Below are 22333 nucleotides of genomic sequence, written 5' to 3'. Positions count from 1 at the left end.
GCAGGCGTCGGGGTGCCCTGCCCGACCACCTCCAGTTGCTCTAGCTTCAAAGCCTCACGGGAGATGTATTTTTATCTCTTTCCCTTTGTCCGCAGGTTTTAGGAAAGGGAACCTAAGAGCCAGAGGAGGCTTTCCTTTCCCTCAAGGAGGGAACAACTCTTCCGCTACACCAAGAAGTTAGATCAGACTCCAGCCAAGGATTCCTCAAAATGCCTGGCACAAACATCCAGTAAATATTTGTGAAATTTATTCATTAAAAATACATGACTTGGTATATAAAATTGGCAAATTCCACTATGGCAACAAGTTAGCCTCAGGAGAGACTTGAAGCCCAAGGCTTACACCATTTATTCCCCCTCACAATTCCCTAAAAAAGTTGAAACGATGAGAACACAACTATTCGGGCCCAAACCCATGTTATATGTGGAGCTGGAAAAGAACCATATATATCGGGAGGGGTAACTGAGGCAGATCACGAGAGGAGAAGTCCAGAGGGAGGACATTGGGCTCCTTCCGGAGGCTCAAAAATACCAGGATTCCCGGAGGTCTCACAGCATGAGAAGGACCTGAGGACATTAGCTGGTAACAGCCAGGATGGGGGATGATCGGCAGTTGCTGGGAATGCATTTTTATCCTAAGATTCACCATCCTTGGACAGGCCGGGAGTGGGCAGGAGGGCCCCTACATCCTCCCCACGGAAAGAGATCCAAGGAGCTGAGAAAAGAGGGACAAGGGAGATCATTAGAATCTTTGAAATCCTCCAGGCCTCTGACTGCCCCTCCCCACGTGTGTGTGTGTGGTGTGTGTGTGTATGTGTGGTGTGTGTGGTATGTGTGTGTGTGTGCTGTGTGGTGTGTGCTGTGTGGTGTGTGTGTGGGTGTGTGTGGGTGTGTGTTGTGTGGTGTGTGTGTGGTGTGTTATATGTGTGTGGTGTGTGTGTGTGGTCTGTGTTGTGTGTGTGTTGTGTGTGTTATGTGTGTGTGGTGTGTGTGGTGTGTGGTGTGTGTGTGGTGTGGTGTGTGTGTTATGTGTGTGTGGTGTGTGTGGTGTGTGGTGTGTGTGTGGTGTGGTGTGTGTGTTGTGTGTGTGTGTGGTGTGTGTGTGGTATGTGTGTGGTGTGTTATATGTGTGTGGTGTGTGTGGGGGTGTGTCTGTGGTCTGTGTTGTGTATGTGTGGTGTGTGTAGTATGTGTGTGTGTGTGCTGTGTGGTGTGTGCTGTGTGGTGTGTGTGTGTGGGGGTGTGTGTGTGTGGTGTGTTATGTGTGTGGTGTGTGGTGTGTAGTGTGTGTGTGTGTGGTGTGTGGTGTGTAGTGTGTGTGTGTGGTGTGTATGTGGTGTGTGTGGTGTGTGTGTGTGTGGTGTGTGTGTGTGGTGTGTGTATGTGGTGTGTGTGGTATGTGTGTGTGTGTGTGTGGTGTGTGTGGTGTGTGATGTGTGTGTATGTGGTGTGTGTGGTGTGTGATGTGTGTGTGTGTGGTGTGTGTGTGGCGTGTGTGGTGTGTGTGTGGTGTGTGTGGTGTGTGTGTGGTGTGTGTGTGGTGTGTTATATATGTGTGGTGTGTGTGTGTGGGGGTGTGTGTGTGTGGTCTGTGTTGTGTGTGTGTGGTCTGTGTTATATGTGTGGTGTGTGTGTGTGTGTGTGTGGTATGTGTGTGTGGTGTGTGGTGTGGGTGTGGTATGTGTGTGCGGTGTGGGTGTGGGTGTGTGGTGTGTGTGTGTGGTATGTGGTGTGTGTGTGTGTGTGTGTGTGGTGTGTGTGTGCGTGTGTGTGGTGTGTGTGGTATGTGGTGTGTGTGTATGTGGTATGTGTGTGGTGTGTGTGTGGGGTGTGTGGGGTGTGTGTGTGGTATGTGTGTGGGGTGTGTGTGTGGTATGTGTGTGTGGTGTGTGTGGATGTGGGTGTGTGTGTGTGGTATGTGTGTGTGGTGTGTGGTATGTGTGCAGTGTGTGGTGTGTGTGTGTGTGTGTGTGTGGTGTGTGTGTGTGTGTGTGTGGTATGTGTGTGGTGTGTGTGTGCGGTATGTGTGTGTGTGTGTGTGTGGTGTGTGTGTGTGGTATGTGTGTGTGGTGTGTGGTATGTGTGTGCGGTGTGTGTGGTGTGTGTGTGTGTGTGGTGTGTGTGTGGTGTGTGTGTGGTGTGTGTGTGCGGTATGTGTGTGTGTGGGTGTGTGTGTGGGTGGTGTGTGTGTGTGGTATGTGTGTGTGGTGTGTGGTATGTGTGTGCGGTGTGTGTGTGGTGTGTGTGTGTGGTGTGTGTGTGCTGTGTGTGTGTGCTGTGTGTGCTGTGTGTGTGTGGTATGTGTGTGGTGTGTGTGTGGTGTGTGTGTGCGGTATGTGTGTGTGTGGGTGTGTGTGTGGGTGGTGTGTGTGTGTGGTATGTGTGTGTGGTGTGTTATGTGTGTGTGGTGTGTGGTGTGTAGTGTGTGTGTGTGTGGTGTGTGGTGTGTAGTGTGTGTGTGTGTGGTGTGTATGTGGTGTGTGTGGTGTGTGTGTGTGTGGTGTGTGTGTGGTGTGTGTATGTGGTGTGTGTGGTATGTGTGTGTGTGTGTGTGGTGTGTGTGGTGTGTGATGTGTGTGTATGTGGTGTGTGTGGTGTGTGATGTGTGTGTGTGTGGTGTGTGTGTGGCGTGTGTGGTGTGTGTGTGGTGTGTGTGGTGTGTGTGTGGTGTGTGTGTGGTGTGTTATATATGTGTGGTGTGTGTGTGGGGGGTGTGTGTGTGTGGTCTGTGTTGTGTGTGTGTGGTCTGTGTTATATGTGTGGTGTGTGTGTGTGTGTGTGTGGTATGTGTGTGTGGTGTGTGGTGTGGGTGGGGTATGTGTGTGCGGTGTGGGTGTGGGTGTGTGGTGTGTGTGTGTGGTATGTGGTGTGTGTGTGTGTGTGTGTGGTGTGTGTGTGCGTGTGTGTGGTGTGTGTGGTATGTGGTGTGTGTGTATGTGGTATGTGTGTGGTGTGTGTGTGGGGTGTGTGGGGTGTGTGTGTGGTATGTGTGTGGGGTGTGTGTGGATGTGGGTGTGTGTGTGTGGTATGTGTGTGTGGTGTGTGGTATGTGTGCGGTGTGTGTGGTGTGTGTGTGTGTGTGTGGTATGTGTGTGGTGTGTGTGGTGTGTGTGTGCGGTATGTGTGTGTGTGTGTGTGTGTGGTATGTGTGTGTGGTGTGTGGTATGTGTGTGCGGTGTGTGTGTGGTGTGTGTGTGTGTGGTATGTGTGTGGTGTGTGTGTGGTGTGTGTGTGCGGTATGTGTGTGTGTGGGTGTGTGTGTGTGTGGTGTGTGTGTGTGGTATGTGTGTGTGGTGTGTGGTATGTGTGTGCGGTGTGTGTGTGGTGTGTGTGTGTGCTGTGTGTGCTGTGTGTGCTGTGTGTGTGTGGTATGTGTGTGGGGGGGTGTGTGTGTGGTGTGTGGTGTGTGTGTGTGTGGTATGTGTGTGGTGTGTGTGTGGGGGGTGTGTGTGTTATGTATGTGTGGTGTGTGGTGTGTGTGTGTGCGATGTATGTGTGGTGTGTGTGTGTGTGTGTCTTTGTGTATTTTTCAGTCTCTGTCCTACTCTATGGATTTCTATCCTCCTCTGAGTCTTTCTCCCCTCCAGTTTTCTTTCTCCCCATCTCTCTGGGTCTCTGTCCCGCTCTGTCCCTGCAGGAATGAGGGGGTCCCCACCCCTCTCTCTGAGGCACCTCCCTCTGCCTGCCCCCACCTGGCAGCCCCTTCCTCATCCTTCTCCACAGGAGAGCTCCTCCCGCAGCCACTGTCAGGAGCAGCAAGAAGCCGATGACGATTCCAACCACTGGCACCGAGGTCCTGGCTGGTGATTCTGCAGTCAGAATGTCGTGAGATATGTAAGGGACCCTCTGCCATGTCTGAGTCAGGACAGGGGACTGGGGGTTCGCAGTCCCTCCCAACCCCAGAGATCCCAGCACCAGGATGTGGGGAGTGGGTGTGGATAAAGGGAAGGCCACTCCCAGGATGTTCTAGATCTAGAAAGCCCCCAGGTTGGATATAAGAACCAGCTGTAGCAAGAGGGGTCTCAGTCACTCTGATCAAGGGACCTGTAGCAGCAGAGTGGGCGGTGTTCCAACTTGGAGAGGAGGGGTGGGCACAGAGCAGTAGAACATGACTCATAGAGGCCTGGCAGCAGCAGACAACGAATGGTCAGACTCCCTGAAGACTAGCAGCAGCAGGACGGAAGGTGGTCAGACTTAGGGAGGACTTCCCATAGCGGTTAACGAGTGGCCAGAATCAATGAGGCCAGCAGCAGCAGGATGGAAGGCACTCAGACTTGGGGAGGCAAGCAACGCAGGACAAGAGGCTGTCAGGCTTTGGACGAACTGGCAGCGGTGGGGCAGAAAGCAGTCAGACTCAGGAAGGGTTGCTGCAGCAGAGGGAGAAAAGACAACTGGAAGTCGGGAGCACAGTTCCCCAGCGGGACCTCACTCACCCAGCTCCACCGTGAGGGGCTGGGCCAGCCCCGCGTGCTGCACCACGCAACGGTAGTGGTGCTCGTCGCCACTCTTGACTGTGAGTGATGACCAGGCGTAGAAGGAGCCGTCGCCGTTAGGGCCCATGTGTATCTCACCAGAGCCAGTGGCCAGCTCGTTCCGCAGGAAGCGCAGCTTCAGCTCAGGTGGGTAGAAGGAGAAGGCACTGCAGGTGAGCACAGACAGGCCGGGGCTGCCGGGGCGGGCCTTCAGGCGCATGGAGGGTGGCTCTGCAGACGGACAGGCAGACAGGCCTAAGCCCCTAGGCGCAGACAGGCGCAGGGGTGCATGGAGACGGACACATGCCTCCCCCCTACCCAGCAGGCCCCACCGCGTGCCTCGCGCTGCTCTGTGCTGTGACTCTTTGCCACCCCATGGACTGTAGCCCACCAGGTTCCTCTGTCCATGGGACTCTCCAGGCAAGAATACTGGAGCGGGTTGCCATTTCCTACTCCAGGGGATCTTCCGGACCCAGGGATCGAACCTGCGTCTCTTGCGTCTCCTACGTTGGCAGGTGGATTCTTTACTACTGTGCCACCTGGGAAGCCCCCATACTACACCTGATCGTGCCCTATGCTGTCCTGAGCCTAGAGAACATAACGATAAAGGGGGAAAGGCCTTCTTAGGGGTCCTGATATCCAACCTGCCCACCACGAGGGTACCCATCTCTCTTCCAGTCCTTCCTACAATGACACATACACGCATTTACAATGGGATATACCAGGCACTCTTCCAGGCACTAGAGATAGAGCAGTGAACAAGACAGACAAAAGTCCCTGTCCTCATGGGGCTTGTGTTCTAATGAGAGGAGTGTGTTAGTAGCTCAGTCATGTCCAACTCTCTGTGACTCCATGGACTCCATAGCCCATCAGGCTCATCTGTCCATGGGACTCTCCAGGCAAGAATACCAGAGTAAGTAGCCACTCCCTTCCCCAGGGGATCTTCCCAACCCAGGCATAGAACCCAGGTCTCCTGCATTACAGGCAGATTTTCTACCACCAGATTCTCTGAGCTACCAGAGAGATGAATATTTGTGTATATGTAAATGAAAGGGAGGACTTCGCTGGTGGTCCAGTGATTAAGAATTTGCCTTCCAATGCAGGAGACCTGGGTTGGATCCCTGGTCGGGGAACTAAGATCCAACGTGCTGCAGGACAACTAAGCCTGAGCTCTGCAACTACCGAGCCCACGCCCTACAGTTAGACAGAAGCCTACTCGCCAAAATGAAGACCCTGAGCACCACAAGGGAAGATCCTGCATGCCACACTAAGGCCAGACACAGCTGAAGATGAATATTTTAAAAACAAATAAATGAAAGGGAAACAGGCTATGAAAGTGTAGTGAGGGAAAATAAGACAGGCCCTGCAGTCATTCAATAGATAGTGAGAGGATATGAACAATTTCAAGAGAGCACACTTGAAATTTAAATGAACTTGACAAATTCCTGAGAGACACAACGTTCCCAGACAGACACAAGAAGAAATTTTACAATTGAGTAGTGGCCCTATAACTATTTAAAAATTGTAACCCATAATATAAAACTTCTTGACAAATAAATTCCATGTTCAGGCACTTTGCTAGTGGCCAGTGGTTAAGACTCTGTGCTTCCAAGGCAGGGGGCACAGGTTTGATCCCTGAGTAGCACAGCCAAAAAAAAAAAAAAAAAAATTTGAGCCATGTACTTTTTTATTGCCACACTGTGTGGCATGTGGGTCTAGTTCCCTGATCAGGGATCAAACCCTTGCCTCCTGCATTGGGAACTCAGAGTCTTCACCACTGAACCACCAGCAAAGTCCCTGAGCAGTGGACTTTAAATAGGTAAGTCACACCTCAAGAAAAAAAAAACAACAAAAGATGAAAGATGCTATAATGAATGAATGGACAAAAAAACAGTGGCATGAGAGACAATAATGGGGGTGCGATTGGGGGGGCACCCGTTAGCCAGGGAGGGCCCTACTGAAGAGCGGACATTCAAACTTCTAGCACGAGAAGGACCCAGTCCTTGCTGGAGCCCAAGGAAGAGAATCAAAAGCAAAGGGAACACTGGGGACTACTCTGGTGGTCCAGAGAGTAAGAATCCACCTTGAAATGCAGGGGACAGGGGTTCGATCCCTGCTCGGGGAACTAAGATCCCACATGCTGCAAGGCAACTGAGTCTGGGCACTACAGCTAGAGAGAAGCCTGCAGTGCTGCCTCAAGGAAGATGTGACACAGCCAAAGTACATTAATTAATTAATAAAAAAAAAAAAAAAGGCAGAGGGAACAGCTGGTGCAAAGGCCCTGAGGGAGGAAAGAACCTAACATATTGGAGGAAAGGGAGAAGTCCAGTGTCACTGGGGGCATTGTGAAATTACAGCGGTGGAAAGCAGCCAGCCCATGCAGGGCTTGCAGGCCTCGGAGTAGAGTTTGGATTTTCATCCAGGATTAGCAGGAATCTGTGGTCTGGTTTTAAGCATGGGTGGGATGGGAGCTCATTTATGTTTTTAAAAGGTTCATCTGACTCCTGGGTGGAGGAGAGTCTGAACTGGGGGCTGAGATAGAAGCTGGAAACTCGATGTTGGAGAGGCTGAGGACAAAAGAGCTCTAAACTGCAGCCCTTGAATTCCCTAGACATGCCTGTAATTATAGCTCAGAGTGACACGTGCTGTATGGAATGGAGGTCACATAAGGTCCTGTGGGCGTCTGAAGGAGCCGAGAAAAAAACCTCAGGGCCAGAGTGGAACCTGACACCAGTGGCCTCTGGCACTAGTGAAACTGGCAAAGGTGGAGAAACGGGAGGGCTGGGGAGAGCTCAAGCGGCCCTGGGTGACTGCGTCTGGCCGAGTGGGGCAGGTGGAGACAGGCGAGGGGCAGAGGCCATGCCACGTGGGATCGTAAAGCCCAGCCGAGGGGCCTGAGCCATGCCCCGAGGGCTCTGGGAGCCACGGGAGGGCTGTGTGCAGGAGAGGGGCTGGGGACCGCTGGGGGTGGAGGACGACCCTCAGAGATGTGATTGTGGGAGAGCAGGGTGGACTGGAGGCAGGGAGGCCGGCGGGGAGAGGCTGGGGAAGAGGATGGGGCCGTGGGAATGGAGGGGGCCTGCGCTGATCAGGGGGTCGCTCACCCTTCCACTCCAGGTTGCCTCGGCCCCTCTCCAGATGCCCCAGCAGCCGGTGCGGGCAGGAGTAGAGGAGGAAGGTCTTCTCCTTGTTGACCGCCTCGGGCTGCTGCGTCCACTTGATACTGACGGTCCGGGACTCAGGCCAGTCACCATCCCAGATGCCCAGCTTGGGGTCAAACATCATGAACTCCTCGCCGTTCAGGGCAAACTTGGCCACCGGCACCGATACATTGTCAGGGCCCAACTCGCAGCCCAACAGGCCCTGCATGGTGAAGGGGCCTGGGGTGCCCACACAAGGATGAGCCCGACCCAGGAGCGGGGGCCGGCCGTCCCCTCCTCCCTCGGACCGGGGATCCAGGCTCCCAGCCCAGGAAGCCCCCGTCTCACCCTCGCCTAGAGCTTGGAGCGCTTGGAGGAAGAGCGTCTGCTGGTATCGCAGGTCGGTGGTCTCTTTCTCCCAGTACCAGGACACCTGGCTTTCCCAGACCCACGCGCCGCAGGGCTCAGCCTGCCCTCGCAGGTTATTGTAGCTCAGGTACTGCTGGGGCCCCAGCCAGCCCGAAACCCAGAAAGCAGGGGTCCCCGCGGCGGGGGCCGACACGGCCGTGAAGTGGTACTGCAGAGAGCGATGGTTCTCTGCCGGCGAAGAGAGCAGTCGGGGCGGGGGACCTAGGTGGGACAGACACCCCGGGAAAGAAAACACCCCCACCCCAGACAGAGGGGCCAGACCCTGGCGGGGTGGGGGGAGGAGGGGGGAAGGCCAGACCCGGAGAGGGTACTAGAGCCCCAGGAAGAAGGGGACAGGTGTTTTCCAGACAGACCGCCAGAGGGAGAAAAGATCGTGGGAAACCAGACGAAATGCGGCCGAGAAGGAAGTCCCCCGGCTCGAGCGGGGGACCTCGGATTTCGCTCATTTCCCGGAGGCTGGCACCTCCCGCGTGCCCGGCAGCCCCCGGCAGCCCCTCACCTGCTCTCAGCGCCCCAGGCAGGAGGACGAGCAGCAGACCGAGCCCCCAGGGCTGAGGCCGGGGAAGCCGCATCCTGAGTGGGAGACCTGGGGCGGGAGGGGGCGCGTGACTCCTCCGGACCCCCGGCCCCCCCCCTCCCACCCGCCGTCCCTCCCGCAGCTCTGGCTGGCCCGGCCCGGCTCTGCCCGGCTCGGCTCGGCTCGGCCCGGCCACCCCGCGCGCCTTCGGCTGCAGGTGGAGGAGCTCGATCCCGAGGGGGAGGATGACAACAAGGCCCTCCTCCTCGATGAACTTTCACCCACTAATTTGATCCGCGCTGGTTAATTAGTTACAGAGCCTGGATAGGCTGAGATTCCTGGCTCAGACTTCGGCCCCGCCTCCTCCTCCTCCTCCTCCCCCGCCTCCTCCTGCCTCAGACCCGAGAGACCCGTCCCCTCCTCCCTCCGACCCCAAAGTCCAGATCGCCGGCTCCCTCGTCCCTGAGACCCGGAGGTCCTGCGCCCGGCCCTCTCCTCCCTCGGTTTGGGGGCCCCAGCTCTGGACTCACTGGCAGCCGCGATCCCTTCCCTCTGCGGCCCCAGCTGGCTCCCGTGACTGGAGACCCCAGTTCCTCTCTCACATCCTGTCCAGAGACGACGGCTCCTCGGCTCCAGGAATATCCAACCCCGCCCCTACAGCTGTAGGGCACACCCCGGGCCCGGGGCCCGGGCTGGCTGAGTGTCCGTCTCTGCCTCTCTCGAGAAACTTTTGTCTTTTTTTTTTTTTTCCCTCTCTTGTGCTGTTGCTTCCTGATTTTCTTGAGAATGTCAGCCATCCAGCAAATTCATGACAAAGTTGGGAATCAGTATTATCCGAGTGCCAAATTGGGACGTCTGTGTGGGTCCCCTCCTTACCTCCTTGTCCGCCCCCCCACCCCAACAAGGTCACTAACGCCTGCGGTGATAAAAATCCTCCAGCTTCCACATTTCTTCCTTCCTCCCTCACGGGGCCTCTTAAAGAGCCCCTGCAGTTCCTTAATATCTTCTGGTATGACCTCAGTAACTGCACAGACCCAAATATTCTACACCATACTTGGGGCATCATCCAGCCTCCCACTTCCAGCCCACATTCCTGCTCTAACGCTTCCATTCACTTGTTTTATTGTGGTAAAGTGCACGAGACAAAGAAGTTACTATTAGTGACATTTGGTGCACTCACAATGTTGTGAGACCATCACCACGATCTAGTTCCAGAACTTTTTCATCATCCCAAAGGAGATCCCAGACACATTAAGTGGTCCCTTCTCCCCCTTGCCCCCGTCAACCACGAATTTACTGTCTCCATGGGTTTGCCTATTCTGGACATTTCAAATTAATCTGGCATTTTATACCTGGCTTCTTTCATTTAGTGTACTGTGGAGTTTTTCTTTTTTTTTTGGCCTCCCCTCAGGACTTGCAGAAGATCACAATGAAAAGGCAGAGTCTTAACCACTGGTCTGTCAGGGAATTTCCCAGCATGCTGTGTTCAAGATTTATCCACATGGTAGCATGTGGCAGGATTTCATTCCTCATCACGGCTGGATAATATTCTATGGTATGGATTGACCACACTTGTTCATCCCTTCAGCAGTTGATGGACATTTGGGTTGTTTTCACTTTTTTGGCTATTGTGAATAATGCTGCTGTAAACATTTGCTTGCAAGGTTGTTGTTTCATTTTTTTTTTAATAAAGTTTTATTAAAGTATAAAGGAGATAGAGAAAGCTTCTGACATAGGCATCAGAAGGGGGCAAAAGAGTACCCCTGGTTGTTGTTTTTTTTAAAAATTTTTTTCCTGCATATCTGTATTCAGTTCTTTTGGGTATATACAGAGGAGTGGACTTGCTAGGTCATATGATATATTAGTCAGGGTTTCTTGGAGAAACAGAATCAACAGGATGTATATATATAGAGAAAGAGACTTAGTATAAGGAATTGGTGCACGTGATCATGGAACCTTGGCAAGTTCAAAATGTGATAGAGGTGGCCGGAAACAGTTACAGTTCAAATCCAAAGGCAGGCTATCTGGAAAACTCAGAAGAGCTCATCTTGCAGATGAAATCTAAAGGCAATCTGCTGGCAGGGCTCCCCTTTGCTTGAGGGGAGGTCAGTTTTCCACCTTCAACTGATTGGACGAGGCCCGCCCACATTATGGTGGGGGTGGTTGGCTCCACTCAGAGTCCACTGATTTCAGTGTAATTTCACTCCCAAACACCCACACAGAAACATCCAGAATAATGTTGGACCAAACATCTGGGCACTGTGGCCCCGCCAAGTTGACACATGTGTTTAACCATGTGTATGTGTGTGCTCTTAGATGTGTCTGACTCTTTGCGACCCCATGCACTGTAGCCCACCAACCTCCTCTGTCCATGGGCTTTTCCCAGTCAAGAATACTGGAGTGGGTTGCCATTTCCTCCTCCAGGGGATCTTCCCGACCCAGGGATCGAACCCATGGCTCCTGTTGCCGTCTCCTACATTGCTGGAAGACCAGGCAAGAAACTTCTGCATTTCTCAGGAACTTGCTGACCCTCCCTCTTCTAAGGACCCTTGTGATGACACTGGTCCCACCTAGATAATCCAAGATCATCTCCCCATCACAAGACCCTGAATTTAATCACATCTTCGAAGTTCCCTTTATTAAACAAGGTCATGTAGTCACAGGTTTTGGAGCTCTAGGACATAGGCAGCTTTGGGGGAACACTATCCAGCCTAGCGTGGTCACGGGCATGGAGGGTGCCCTCCCTTGACTCCGCTTTTGTGTCCCCGTTCGGATCTTCCTTTCCTCCCGTCAGAATGATCTCGGGGTTTAGCCACGAGGCCTCTCAGAGGTCCGACCTGAACATTCCTCATAATATTCCTCCTTCCTGCTACAAAAGAAAAAGCTCTCGAGGTCCCTTAATGCCCACTGGGAATCGCTGCTAAGTGTCCTGGAAACTGCTGTGTCTTCAGGGACCATATACAGCATCTGCTGGCTGTCTCATATCTTATCCCCAGGGTCCTATGCTCTAGTGATCCCTGCTCATGCATGGTTTTTTTGGGGGGTGGGGTGGGGTTTGCAGGGTGTGCCATGCAGCTTGCAGGATCTTAGTTTCCCTGATCAGTGATTGAACCCTGGGCCCCAGCACTGAAAGCAACTAGTCCTAACCACTGGACCAGCAGGGACATCCCTTTGCCTATACCTTTTAGATTCCGTGCGGTCCTACTATCACATCACCAGGGGCCCATGAGAAAGTAATAGAAAGCAGCAGGACAGTTATGAAATGTGCAGAGCCCATTGGTAAATGAAAATATGGGCGCTTAGTTCCAACTTCAAAACGAACCAAGGTCCCTTTGGAACAACAGCACAGGGAGCTCACTCGTGATGCCGCCCTTGGTGTCTGGGGACCTAGCCCCTGGCAGTTCTGAGCTGTCTTCTTGAATCACCACCTTAACATCTGCCCCTCCTCTCTCCCCGGCACTGTAGCGCCCCCTCCTGACCCCAGGATGCAATCACACCAGAGTTAGAAACCAAACTGCTCTCTTTCAGGAGGGCTTCTCTGAGCCTCAGTTTATCTGGGAAGTGGAATAATAATTGTACCTCCTTCGGTAGAGAGGCTTCAATGAATCAAAGGTTTGGCACGGGGCACATAGTAAAGCGCAGTAGTAACCTGTTCCCCACACCGCCTCCCCCCCACTCAGGAGGCAGTGAATGTCCCCACGGTTGCACTAGATTGTAGGCAGACCCTGGCTCTGTCTCGCTCACTCTTGCATCCCCAGGGGCCAGCACAGGAAGCATCAGCAGAAAGAAGGAAGCCAATAGTGAAAGACTCAGGGCTGGTTTAATAGGTCCCTAAAACTTTTCTAGAATGTTCTAGCAGAATCTATACGCACCCCTGGAACAATCCGTGGGTCTCTGTTAAATGCCACAGAGCTGGGACCTACTATAATGTGAAACTCCAGGGCTTTCCAATCATGGAAAACTCAGGGAAGTGCTAACATACGGCAGCAAGGCTGCTCACACATCTGAAGCCGCTCCAATTCCATGTTCCTAGATTCCACTTGCAGCCCTAGGGCTAGTTAAATGAATCCAGGTGCCTGCTCCACACATAATACGCACGTGCTGGCTCTCATATAACCCAGGTACTGCAACCACCAGTTACATCAGACGTACCTGGTGGTCCAGTGGTTAAGACTCCGCGCTTCCAAAGCAAGGGACGCAGGTTTCATCCCTGGTGGGGGAACTAAGATCCCACATACCATGTGCTGTGACCACAGGGAAAATTTTAAAAAAAAAGCCTGTTACAAGACCCTGAATTCCCACTATAATCTATTATAGGTCATGCTATAATACAAGGGGCTGCAACGATGCTCATCAGTCTGGCTATAACAGAATATTCCTGTGGCCTGTTCTGATAGATGCGAGGCTGCGAAACATTATGATACAACCCATATCTGCCCTGTTTTCATGTAACAGGCCTGACGCCTGCTGTCATCATAACCTGGGACCCTGCTTTGAAACATGCTTGGAGCTAATTTCCCTGGGAAATGACCACTGGGGACACCTATAAGAGGCATGCGACAGAATATTCCAGAAGCATGCTAAAATAGTCTCAAGATCCCATGACAAACCAGCAGGATTTGCTGTAGTAGATCCAGGATTCCATAACCATTGATACTTCTAGGGCCTTCTGCCAAAGACTTTTTATTTTTTAAATTTGTTTGGCTGCACCAGATCTTAGTTGCGGCATACAGGATCTTTCATTGTGGCATGTGGGATCTAGTTCCCTGACCAGGGATCAAACCTGGGCCCCCTGCATTGGAATCGCAGTCTTAGCCACTGGACCACCAGGGAAGTCCCCTGCCAAAGACTTGTCCTCAGGCCAGCCAAGGTGACTCCGTGACAGCTTCACCAAGGTCTCACTAGACTTTGCACTAACAATAGGCTCAGGAATGTGACACAATCACTTCCTTGAGAAGTATCACTTACTAGAACTAGTTCTACCCCCAGTAACACAGGTGAGTCTATTTCATGTTCCCGAAGGGGCAGGGAGGCAAGATTTTACAGATTAGGAAACTGAAGCCCTGTGGTTCCCAGAGAATCATGCCCAAGGTCACACAGCTAATGAGGGTAGGGCTAGGCAACAGAGCCTATAGTCTTCATGCTAACATTGGGAGGTTTCTGTGCATGTTCACTGCTTCCCGTTACTCTGTGCCTTGAGACCTAGTGTAAGTGGATAGGTTAAGGGGTCCCTGAAGAAAAAGAACCAGGAATGACTTTCTTGATGTAAGACAAGCCATTTTGGCCTAAGCCATCTTGTGATCTAAGCCTGGCCCCAGTGCTTGCCCTTGAATAGGTCTCAGTAATCCGTGATCTTCAGGGAAGTAAAGTGTGAAAGTGTGAGACGCTCAGTCATGTCTGACTCTTTGTGACAAGCTCCTCTGTCCCTGGAATTCTCCAGGCAAGAATACTGGAGTGGGTAGCCATTCACTTTTCCAGGGGATCTTCCCAACCCAGGAATCAAACCTTGGTCTCCTGCAGACAGATTCTTTACTGGAAGAGAGGGCATACAGAAAAAAGGAAAAGCTGTCAAGAAACAATAAAACAGAGTCCTAATTCCTCCTCAAAGGATATACAGAACCATCTGATACAATTTTTGAGTTCTGCAATAACTAAGGCACCACCCAGGTGAAGGATAGAATGATATTGCCCCTCCAGACTTCAATAACTACAGTTAGGGCTCGGGCGACCTTTGCCCCAATTCTGTGCTGATTTCTCCTCTGCTCCACCCTGCCATGAATGTGCTTGTTGCTTGCTCCCTTAGCTTAAAACTTCCCCAATTTTGCTGCTGGCGAGACAGTCCTTTGGGGAAGGTCCCTGGTGTTCCCCTTACTTGTGGCGAGTTCTAACAAACCTTCCTTCTCCTGACCTTTGGCTCAGTTGGGTCTTTCGGCTTGACACCCACCAAGAGATGGTTTTGGGGTAACGCTAGGGGTCAAGCCTAGCCTGTGAGAATGTGGGGGTTTAACTTTTAAAAAATTAATTTATTTGGGATTTACCCTTAAAAGGATTCATACACTCAGCTAAACGTGTGCGGCGCACTCACAGTTTGTTCCAGGTGCTGGGGTTGCAGAGATTTCCCCCTCCTTCTTGGAGTTTGTATTCCAGAAGTTAACAGGTTAGCAAATAAGTGTGCCAGGTCATACAGGATCTGTGCAACAAATATACAAATATGCCATGAGCAGGCTTTCCTGTCTATGTGGGACATTCAGGCAGGGAGGGGGGGCTGGGAGGGCTGGAGGTTCTGCCAAATGGAAAGAGGTTGGTGAGAACTAGAGGTGAAGGGGTGAGGGAAGCAGCAGCTGGAAGCCTGGGGTTAGAGGCTCTGGGCAGAGGGCACAGCCAGTGCAAAAGCTCAGAGGAGGGAGCGAGTCTGGGGTGCAGGGAGGGTGGGAGGAGCAGGCAGGCAGAGGGCAAGCTCTGAGGCTGTGATCTGTGCCCAGGAGTCTCTAGCTGTCACGGGGCTCTAAGAAGGGCAGGTGGGGACCCTCCTGGTGGTCCTGATCTGGTTGAGGCAGCAGTGAGCAGTGGCTTGAAGCGAGATTTAATTCCCTGCCCAAGAATTAAACCGGGGTAGCCTGGAATCCTAGCAACCAGACCAGCAAGGACTAGAGGCTAGAAGCTATTTTCCCCTGGCTCTTTGCCCCCGGTGAAAAATGCCTTTATCACGGAGGCAAAAACTGTGAAGGCAGGTACAAAGTTTATTGTTAGAGACAGAGCACAACAACAAGTGTGGGGAGAGCACAGAGAAATGGTTTTGCTCTGTTAAGATAGAAGCAAGGCAGAGACGCACACCCAGACACAAAGGGTGTGGCGTCCCCCGCAGTGAGGAGGAGGCGGTTAAGTCGTTTATACAGGTCAGTTCTTCCAGGTCTGGTTTACCTTTAGCCCATCATCTGGTTTCTTTTTCCACACCTGCCCTACTCTGGGACCCTTACCCTGGGTGTGCACGCACCGCTCAGGCAAGATGGATCTCTGTCCCCTCAAAGTCAAGGCTTCTGGGAGGAGCAAGAATCATTTTGGCCTGGCGTTATCCCCTGACTTTTGGTCTCCAAGGAGCCTTTTTGCACATGTGTAGGGGCTCCCTTGTCCCAAAAGAGGGGGAGTGAAGATCGCATAATCCTTCATTCAAACAGGGCTTTGCCCCTCTTTGTCCCTGCCCTGACTATTACCTTAAAGTGTTTACAAGAGACAAACACTGGCTATTTACCCTGTTTCTGTGGTTACTTCCATTTTGCAGAGCAAACGGGAGGCTGATTGTAAATTCCTCAACTGGAGCTCATTTATCTCGTCTCAGGAAATGCTAGCAGTTGTCAAGGATCCAGCCTGAAGCCCACATCTTTGTGCTCCATGAAATGCAAACAGGAGGCCAGCTCTAATGTCTAACCTGGAGCCCCTCTACCTCCTGCCTCAGTCCAGTGGTTAAGAATCCGCCTTTCAATGCAGGGGACGCGGTTTTGAGCCCTGGACGGTGAACTAAGATCCCACATGCTGCTACTGAGGCAACTACTGAGCCCACCCACTCTATGGCCCTTGCATCGCAGCTAGAAAAAGGCTGCACGCTGCAACGGGCTGTGGAGCCGGTGCGCCACAAGGAAGACCCAGAGCAGCCAAAACAAACAAGAGAACTGCAGGTAATGTCCTCGTCCAGGTCATCGGAACATTGAATTGACACGGCCCTGGGGTCTTTCTCCAAGGGTTTTGTGCGCTGACCATCAGGGGGTCCCCACCAGGTCAGGGCTGCACCCGACACTAGGTAGCCTGACAATGGGGTGCCAAGGAGACGCCCAGCAACCCACTGCTGGGAGGAAACTGGGGAGCAGGCCTGTTGTTGTTGTAAACACGGTGGCCCCACCCCAAACGGAAACACCTGCGGGTGGGGGCTCCTGGAGCGGCCTCAGGTCCCCCTCGGGGTCTCTGTTCCCCGTCCTGTCTCTCCGGATCTGCCTTTCCCTGTCCCCCACCTCTGTCCCCTGCTCTCTGGGTCCCGGTGCCCCTCCACGGGGTCTCCCACCCTCCAGCACCAGGTGGGGCGGGCTCGCAGGCTGAACCTCGGGGCGTGCCCCCTTCTGACCCGTCCCTGCCCCTTCCTGCCCTCTTTGATGCGGCCCCACTTCCTCTGGCAGGAACCCCCGCCCTCACCGGGCCTGGGTAAAAAGGAGCCCCCGGGCCGGTCCAGACGCCAAGTCCCCGGAGGCAGCAGCGGCGGCGGCGGCGGCGGCGGCGGCTCCTCTCTCCTCTCGGCCCTGTCTCCCAACCCTTGTACCAGTGTGTGTCTCATCCCTGGTACAGGTACGGGGAGGCAGGGACCTGGGGAATCCCAGCAGCACCAGGCCTCCGGGGTGAAGTTAGCGGGGTAACTCCAGCGCCTCCCCTAAGCCTCAGCCTCCATCTCTGGCCAGCTGTGGCTCAGGTGAGGGTCTCCGCTGTCTCCCTCTCCTTGGCCTTTGCACCTGCCACCCTCCTGCCTCCCCTGCTCCATGGTTCTCTGTACGTGGTTCTGCATCTCTGACTGGTGTCCAGACGGTGGGCTCAGGGGTGTCTCAAATCTCTTATCTCTGTGTCTGGCACTCAAAGGTCCCTCTTCCTTTCCCCATTTGTCTCTAGCAGAAAACCTTCCCTGCTAATACCAACTGTTAAGCTCTCCACATCTCCTGAGTTTCCACCCTGACACCCAAGGTAGCCCAGTCTGGCTCTGCCAGAAATCTCTTCCCCTTCATTTGCCTTGCCCTCATTTTTCCCCCATCTCCAGTTTCTCTCCTCACCCAAAGCCACTCCATGTGGTCTGCCCCACCTTGAAGGACGTCCTATCCATGCAGCCGCCTGTGACCCCCTCACTGCTGGCTGGCCTTGCTATGCAACTTGCCCTCAAGGCCATTTTCCTTACTAGGATTTTCTGGCAAAGGAAGTCACCATCATCTGATGCCTGCAGCTCAGCTGCTTCCTGGGACCCCAGGTAGAGAACTTGTCCCCTCAAATAAGTGTGCTCATCTGCAAACGGGCATGGTGCTCACTTAGGAGGGGATGGCGGGACATGCAGGGGCAAAGTAGGTGCCTTGCTTTCCCATCAGAAGACAATCCCAGGTTGAGGTCAAGACCCTCAACTCCGAAACAGGCAGCTTTGAACCCAAGCCCACCCAACCCACCGACGCTGACACCCAGCAAGGCCAAGAGGGCGGATATTTCTTCCTCCCCCTCCCCTCAGAGACCAGAAAAGGCTCAAAGTCTAGAGAACCCAGGAACCTCCACCCTCACTCACTTCCTCCCCAGAGACTTGCGGGGGGAGCTCAACACCAGGTAGAAAGGCCTGATGTGCGCAACACCAAAAGGTAACAAAGACCAAAACACCAGAGGAGGGCGGCATCTTGATACAGGTTGTCTTCACCCAGACGTGGGGGCAGGAGGCAGGATGTGGTCCCCATCTTTATGCCCCCAGAAGATGAAGATGAATCCCACCTTCCACAACCCCACTTAATTCCTGGGGACGACCCCTCCCTCTTGTAGGGGCACAGACAGCCAGAGCCTGTCAGTGACGGGGAAAATATCTTTATTGTGTTTGGGGCAGCGGGCAGAGGTCCAGTCTCAGAACTTCTGGAACTGCTTCTTGGTGCCGGCAGCCTTGGTGACCTTGAGGACGTTGAAGCGCACGGTCTTGCTCAGGGGCCGGCACTCGCCCACCGTGACGATGTCACCGATCTGGACGTCCCTGTGGAGGGGAGCAGGGCTGGGTTAGGGGAAGCTCTGCTCTCAGCAGGCCCTAAAGGCATCTTCCTGTCTCTAGGCAGAGCCTCTCAACTTTGGCTCCTCCAAACCAAGCTCCTATTTCCAGTTTCACCTGCCCCCAGTTAATTACTGAGCACAAACTATGTGTAAGGACCCAGGCCACACAGAGGATGGTCCAACTCTTCCAGGGACAGAAGACCTCCATCTGTCATGTCCGTTTTGCAGGACACTGGAGGCTCACAGACGGTGGTACAGGACCCCTTTACAACCCGCCCCACAGCTGATGACCTCCACATGGCAGCCAGGTCTGGTCACTCACTCCTGTGCAGCCCACCTCCTCCTCTCTGCCCAGGAGGGCAGCCCACCCGGCTCACCTGAAGCAGGGAGAGAGGTGCACGGACATGTTCTTGTGGCGCTTCTCGAAGCGGTTGTACTTTCGGATGTAGTGAAGGTAGTCTCGGCGGATGACGATGGTCCTCTGCATCTTCATTTTGGTCACCACGCCTGGGGCGGGGGCGGGGGGGGGGGGGGGGGGCGGCGTGCAGTTCCTGGTCAGGCCCCACAGAGAAGGGAGCCATGGGCAGCCCAGGGCGTCTGGGAAGCAGGGGGCCGCTGACTAGGGTTCCCAGGAAGCCCTGCTTCCAGCATCAGCTGTGCCAAGTGGCCTTCTCAGCACTGCCCAGGGTGGGCGTCTGAAGACCATCGTGAAATAGACATCATTTGCCAAAAGTGTCCCCCCGGGGTCACCAGGAGTCTGCCAACCCCTTCCCCAACCCAGGACCCTGGAGCCTCAGTGTCCCCAGCCCTTCTTCCCTCAGACCCAGGAATCTGAACCCAAGCCCCCGGAGGTCCTCACTCACCAGACAGGATCCGCCCTCGAATGGAGACGTTACCAGTAAAAGGGCATTTCTTGTCAATGTAGGTGCCCTCGATGGCCTGAAGGGATAAGGAGGGTTAAGTTCAGTTGCTCAGTCGTGTCTGACTCTTTGTGACCCCATGAACCGCAGCAAGCCAAGCCTCCCTGTCTATCACCAACTCCCGGAGTCCACCCAAACCCATGTCCATTGAGTCGGTTTTAAGGAGAGTTAAGAGCCCTGAAGACAGTTCCTGAAAAGAACAAGGGGCGTGGCCTCTCTAAACACACAAACTACAGTTCCCAGCAGCAGCCAATGGGATGTGGATAGGTTAACTCAGTTGGGGCACATGTGCGGGGACACAGGGGTCTCCTCCTCTCTTCTGAGGGTGCCCTTACCTCCTTTGGAGTCTTAAAGCCCAGACCAATGTTCTTGTAGTATCGAGGGAGCTTTTCTTTGCCAGTTTCTCCAAGCAGGACCCTCTTCTTATTTTGAAAGATGGTCGGTTGCTTTTGGTACGCACGTTCTGTCTATGGGGATGAGGAGGAAGCTGGTAAGACCCGAGCAGGCATCAACCTGGCCTGGTAAGCTTCACAAAATCCCAATACCATCTTCTCGGGTATTGAACTCCCTGAACGCTGGCCACGAACGCCAAGTGCCCCAGAATTATCTTCCAAGACATTAACCCAAATACACCTCTAATTCAGACTCAACCCTGAACGCAGGGTTACATCAGCCTGGTCTAAAACACCTCCCACCACCTGGAGCATTCAGCCCTTAAAGCCTCAGCGATACAAAACCATGCCTCAAACACCAAAACTATTCAACAAAAATTACTCAAGACACAAAGACATCCAACCAAGATGCATTCCTTAAATAACATACGCGGCTCCAAAATTAAATACCAAACTGACGGGTTCCCTGGAGTGGCCCTTAAAAGTCAGTTCTCAAAGGATTAACCCTACAGCCTAAGGCCTCCAAAAAAAAAAAAAGTACTCTGTAAATCTTGATTTTTAAAAAGATAACTTCCAAAATCCTTGAACCTTAAATTATACCCCAAATGCGGAGCCTCCAACATTTAGGAGGCGCTAATCGAGATTAACGCCAAGACGACGGCCCTCTGCCTGAATTAACCCCTGGGAAATTAACCCCCAAACTGGAGGGCGGAGTCCCGCTCTCCAGGACGCGCCCGTGAAGCCCAGACCCCGAAGTGTCGGCATCGGCCCGTACCCCATACCTGAATGTCCGCCATCTTCCCGGCTGCCTGAAAAAAGGAAGGCCGGGGGGGCGTCCGGGTTTCCTTATCGACTGCACAAGGGTTAGAGAGGAAGTGACGATGAAGGGGCGGGGCAAACACGGTCTGGGGGCGGTGCCTTGGCGAGACTCTGATTGGCGAACAGTCCTACCTAAGCACGCGATTCGCAGACAGTACGAAAGCTGCCATGATGTTCAAGGCAGAGGGGCGGGAAGCGGCCACTGTCTCGCGAGAGTCTTACGCCATCATTGAGCGCCGGCATGCTAGGTCACGTTGGGAAGGCGTGGCCAATCTTAACCAGCCTACGATATCGCGAGAGTTATCGGAAGGCGGCCATGTTTCTGAGATGAGTGAGACCGCGTGGGGTTTGGGACCTCGTGTCTGTGTCCGTGCAGGGTGGGAACGTGTTGTGGCGGCGGCCATCTTTTTGCGGGGCGGGAGACCAGAAAGTGTCAGGAACATGCACGCGCTGCGAAGCCGCCATCTTTGTGAGGGACGGACACTACCCATGAGCTTCCTCAAGTTTAATGAGAGTCGTTTTCTTCTGTGGGCCGTGTTTTCCCCAGAGAGTGGTTTCGTTGAAAATTTTAGTTCAATTAAAAAAATAAAAGGCCTTCTGCTAATTGTTGAACAGCGCTGTCCAATAGTACTCCCCAGTATGATGCAAATGTTTTCTGTCTGCGCTGTCCAACACAGTAGCCACTGGCACTGTAAGTGGGGTGCGTGTGACTGTGGACCTCAATTTTTAATTTTAATTTTATTCGATTTAAATAGCCATATGGAGCTAGTTATCGATTGCGTTGGTCAGTGCAGGTCCAAATCTGAATATCAATTTATTATTATTTTTTTCAATTTATTATTTTACAAATTTTTGAAAAGCAAAAATCTAATAGCAATTACCATGTGCGCAGAATTGTGCTAACACACTAAGGATGGTTCTATTATTCCCATTTTGCAGATGCGGAAACGGAGACATAGTTGGGAATTTGGGAATTTAACCTGAGCAGTCTGTCTCCAGCCTTCTTAATCACCTACCTTTAAAAAAATTAAAAGACGCTTGATCCTTGGAAGAAAAGTTATGACCAACCTAGACATCTTAGTAAAAAGCAGACATTAGTTTGCTGACAAAAGTCCGTCTTCTCAAAGCTATGGTTTTTCCAGTCATGTATGGAAATGGGAGTTGGACTATAAAGAAAGCTAAGCGCCGAAGAATTGATGCTTTTGAACTGTGGTGTTGGAGAAGACTCTTAATTAAGAGTTCCTAGGACTGCAAGGAGATCCAACCAGTCCATCCTAAAGGAGATCAGTCCTGAGTGTTCATTTGAAGCACTGATGTAGAAGCAGCTGAAACTTAAATACTTTGGCCACCTTATGTGAAGAGCTGTCTCATTTGAAAAGACCCTGATGCTGGGAAAGGTTGAAGGCGGGAGGAGAAGGGGACGACAGAGGATGAGAGGGTTGGATGGCATCACTGACGAGTTTTGAGTAAACTCTGGGAGTTGGTGATGGACAGGGAGGCCTGGCATGCTGCAGCCCATGGGGTCGCAAAGAGTCGGACAGGACTGAGCGAATGAACTTAACTGAACTTTTAAAGAAGGAACACCAGAGTCCTTTTTACATTCACTTCGCACTTTTTGCACACTGGGCCCCCTTCTGGCCAGTGGTGGCAACAACTCGGTGTCTTGTAACACCCTGATTTGGGCGTTGTTGGGAGAATTCAACCTCCTGACTTTGGCACGGGTTTTATGCCTCCTTCCTTAATTAAGTCATGGCCTGAATTTTCCCAGCGCTCTCGCTGAGGCATCACAGTCACCAAAGACCTCAGATTTAGGCTTTTGCTAGACTGTTCCAGTTCAATGTACAAAGTTGCACTGAGTTCATAATCAATATATATGATTTAAATGT

At 52.8% G+C, this 22333-nt stretch overlaps 2 protein-coding genes and 1 non-coding gene across 8 annotated transcripts; all 3 read right to left on the bottom strand.

The window, feature by feature from the left end:
- Positions 1-225: 225 nt before the first annotated feature.
- Positions 226-9307, bottom strand: FCGRT (Fc fragment of IgG receptor and transporter). 6 transcript variants are annotated; one of them, XM_043899821.1, is made up of 8 exons: positions 9088-9307; positions 8540-8626; positions 7960-8241; positions 7576-7851; positions 4433-4702; positions 4044-4122; positions 3692-3808; positions 226-714 (listed from the first exon to the last, which is right to left on the bottom strand). In XM_043899821.1, exons 2-8 carry the CDS (start codon positions 8610-8612, stop codon positions 642-644), a joined length of 1170 nt encoding a protein of 389 aa, XP_043755756.1. In that variant the 5' UTR covers positions 8613-8626; positions 9088-9307; the 3' UTR covers positions 226-641. The 6 variants fall into 6 exon arrangements, with proteins under 6 accessions (XP_043755756.1, XP_043755758.1, XP_043755760.1 ...); XM_043899823.1 differs by having other exon boundaries at positions 7960-8208; positions 9088-9287; XM_043899825.1 differs by lacking the exon at positions 9088-9307 and adding an exon at positions 8989-9057 and having other exon boundaries at positions 7960-8208.
- Positions 9308-18126: 8819 nt separating this feature from the next.
- On the bottom strand, positions 18127-20673 carry RPS11 (ribosomal protein S11). Its single transcript, XM_043899820.1, has 5 exons — positions 20411-20673; positions 19572-19703; positions 19180-19255; positions 18694-18823; positions 18127-18302 (listed from the first exon to the last, which is right to left on the bottom strand). Exons 1-5 carry the CDS (start codon positions 20423-20425, stop codon positions 18179-18181), a joined length of 477 nt encoding a protein of 158 aa, XP_043755755.1. The 5' UTR covers positions 20426-20673; the 3' UTR covers positions 18127-18178.
- Positions 18958-19044, bottom strand: LOC122692961. The gene has a single exon (XR_006340769.1). It is a non-coding gene; the product is annotated as a small nucleolar RNA SNORD35 (small nucleolar RNA).
- Positions 20674-22333: the final 1660 nt, after the last annotated feature.

The sequence above is a fragment of the Cervus elaphus genome, chromosome 4, assembly GCF_910594005.1.
Source record: "Cervus elaphus chromosome 4, mCerEla1.1, whole genome shotgun sequence".
NCBI lineage: Eukaryota > Metazoa > Chordata > Mammalia > Artiodactyla > Cervidae > Cervus > Cervus elaphus.
Note: the sequence above shows the minus strand (reverse complement) of the source record. Positions and strands in the feature narration are given on the sequence as shown.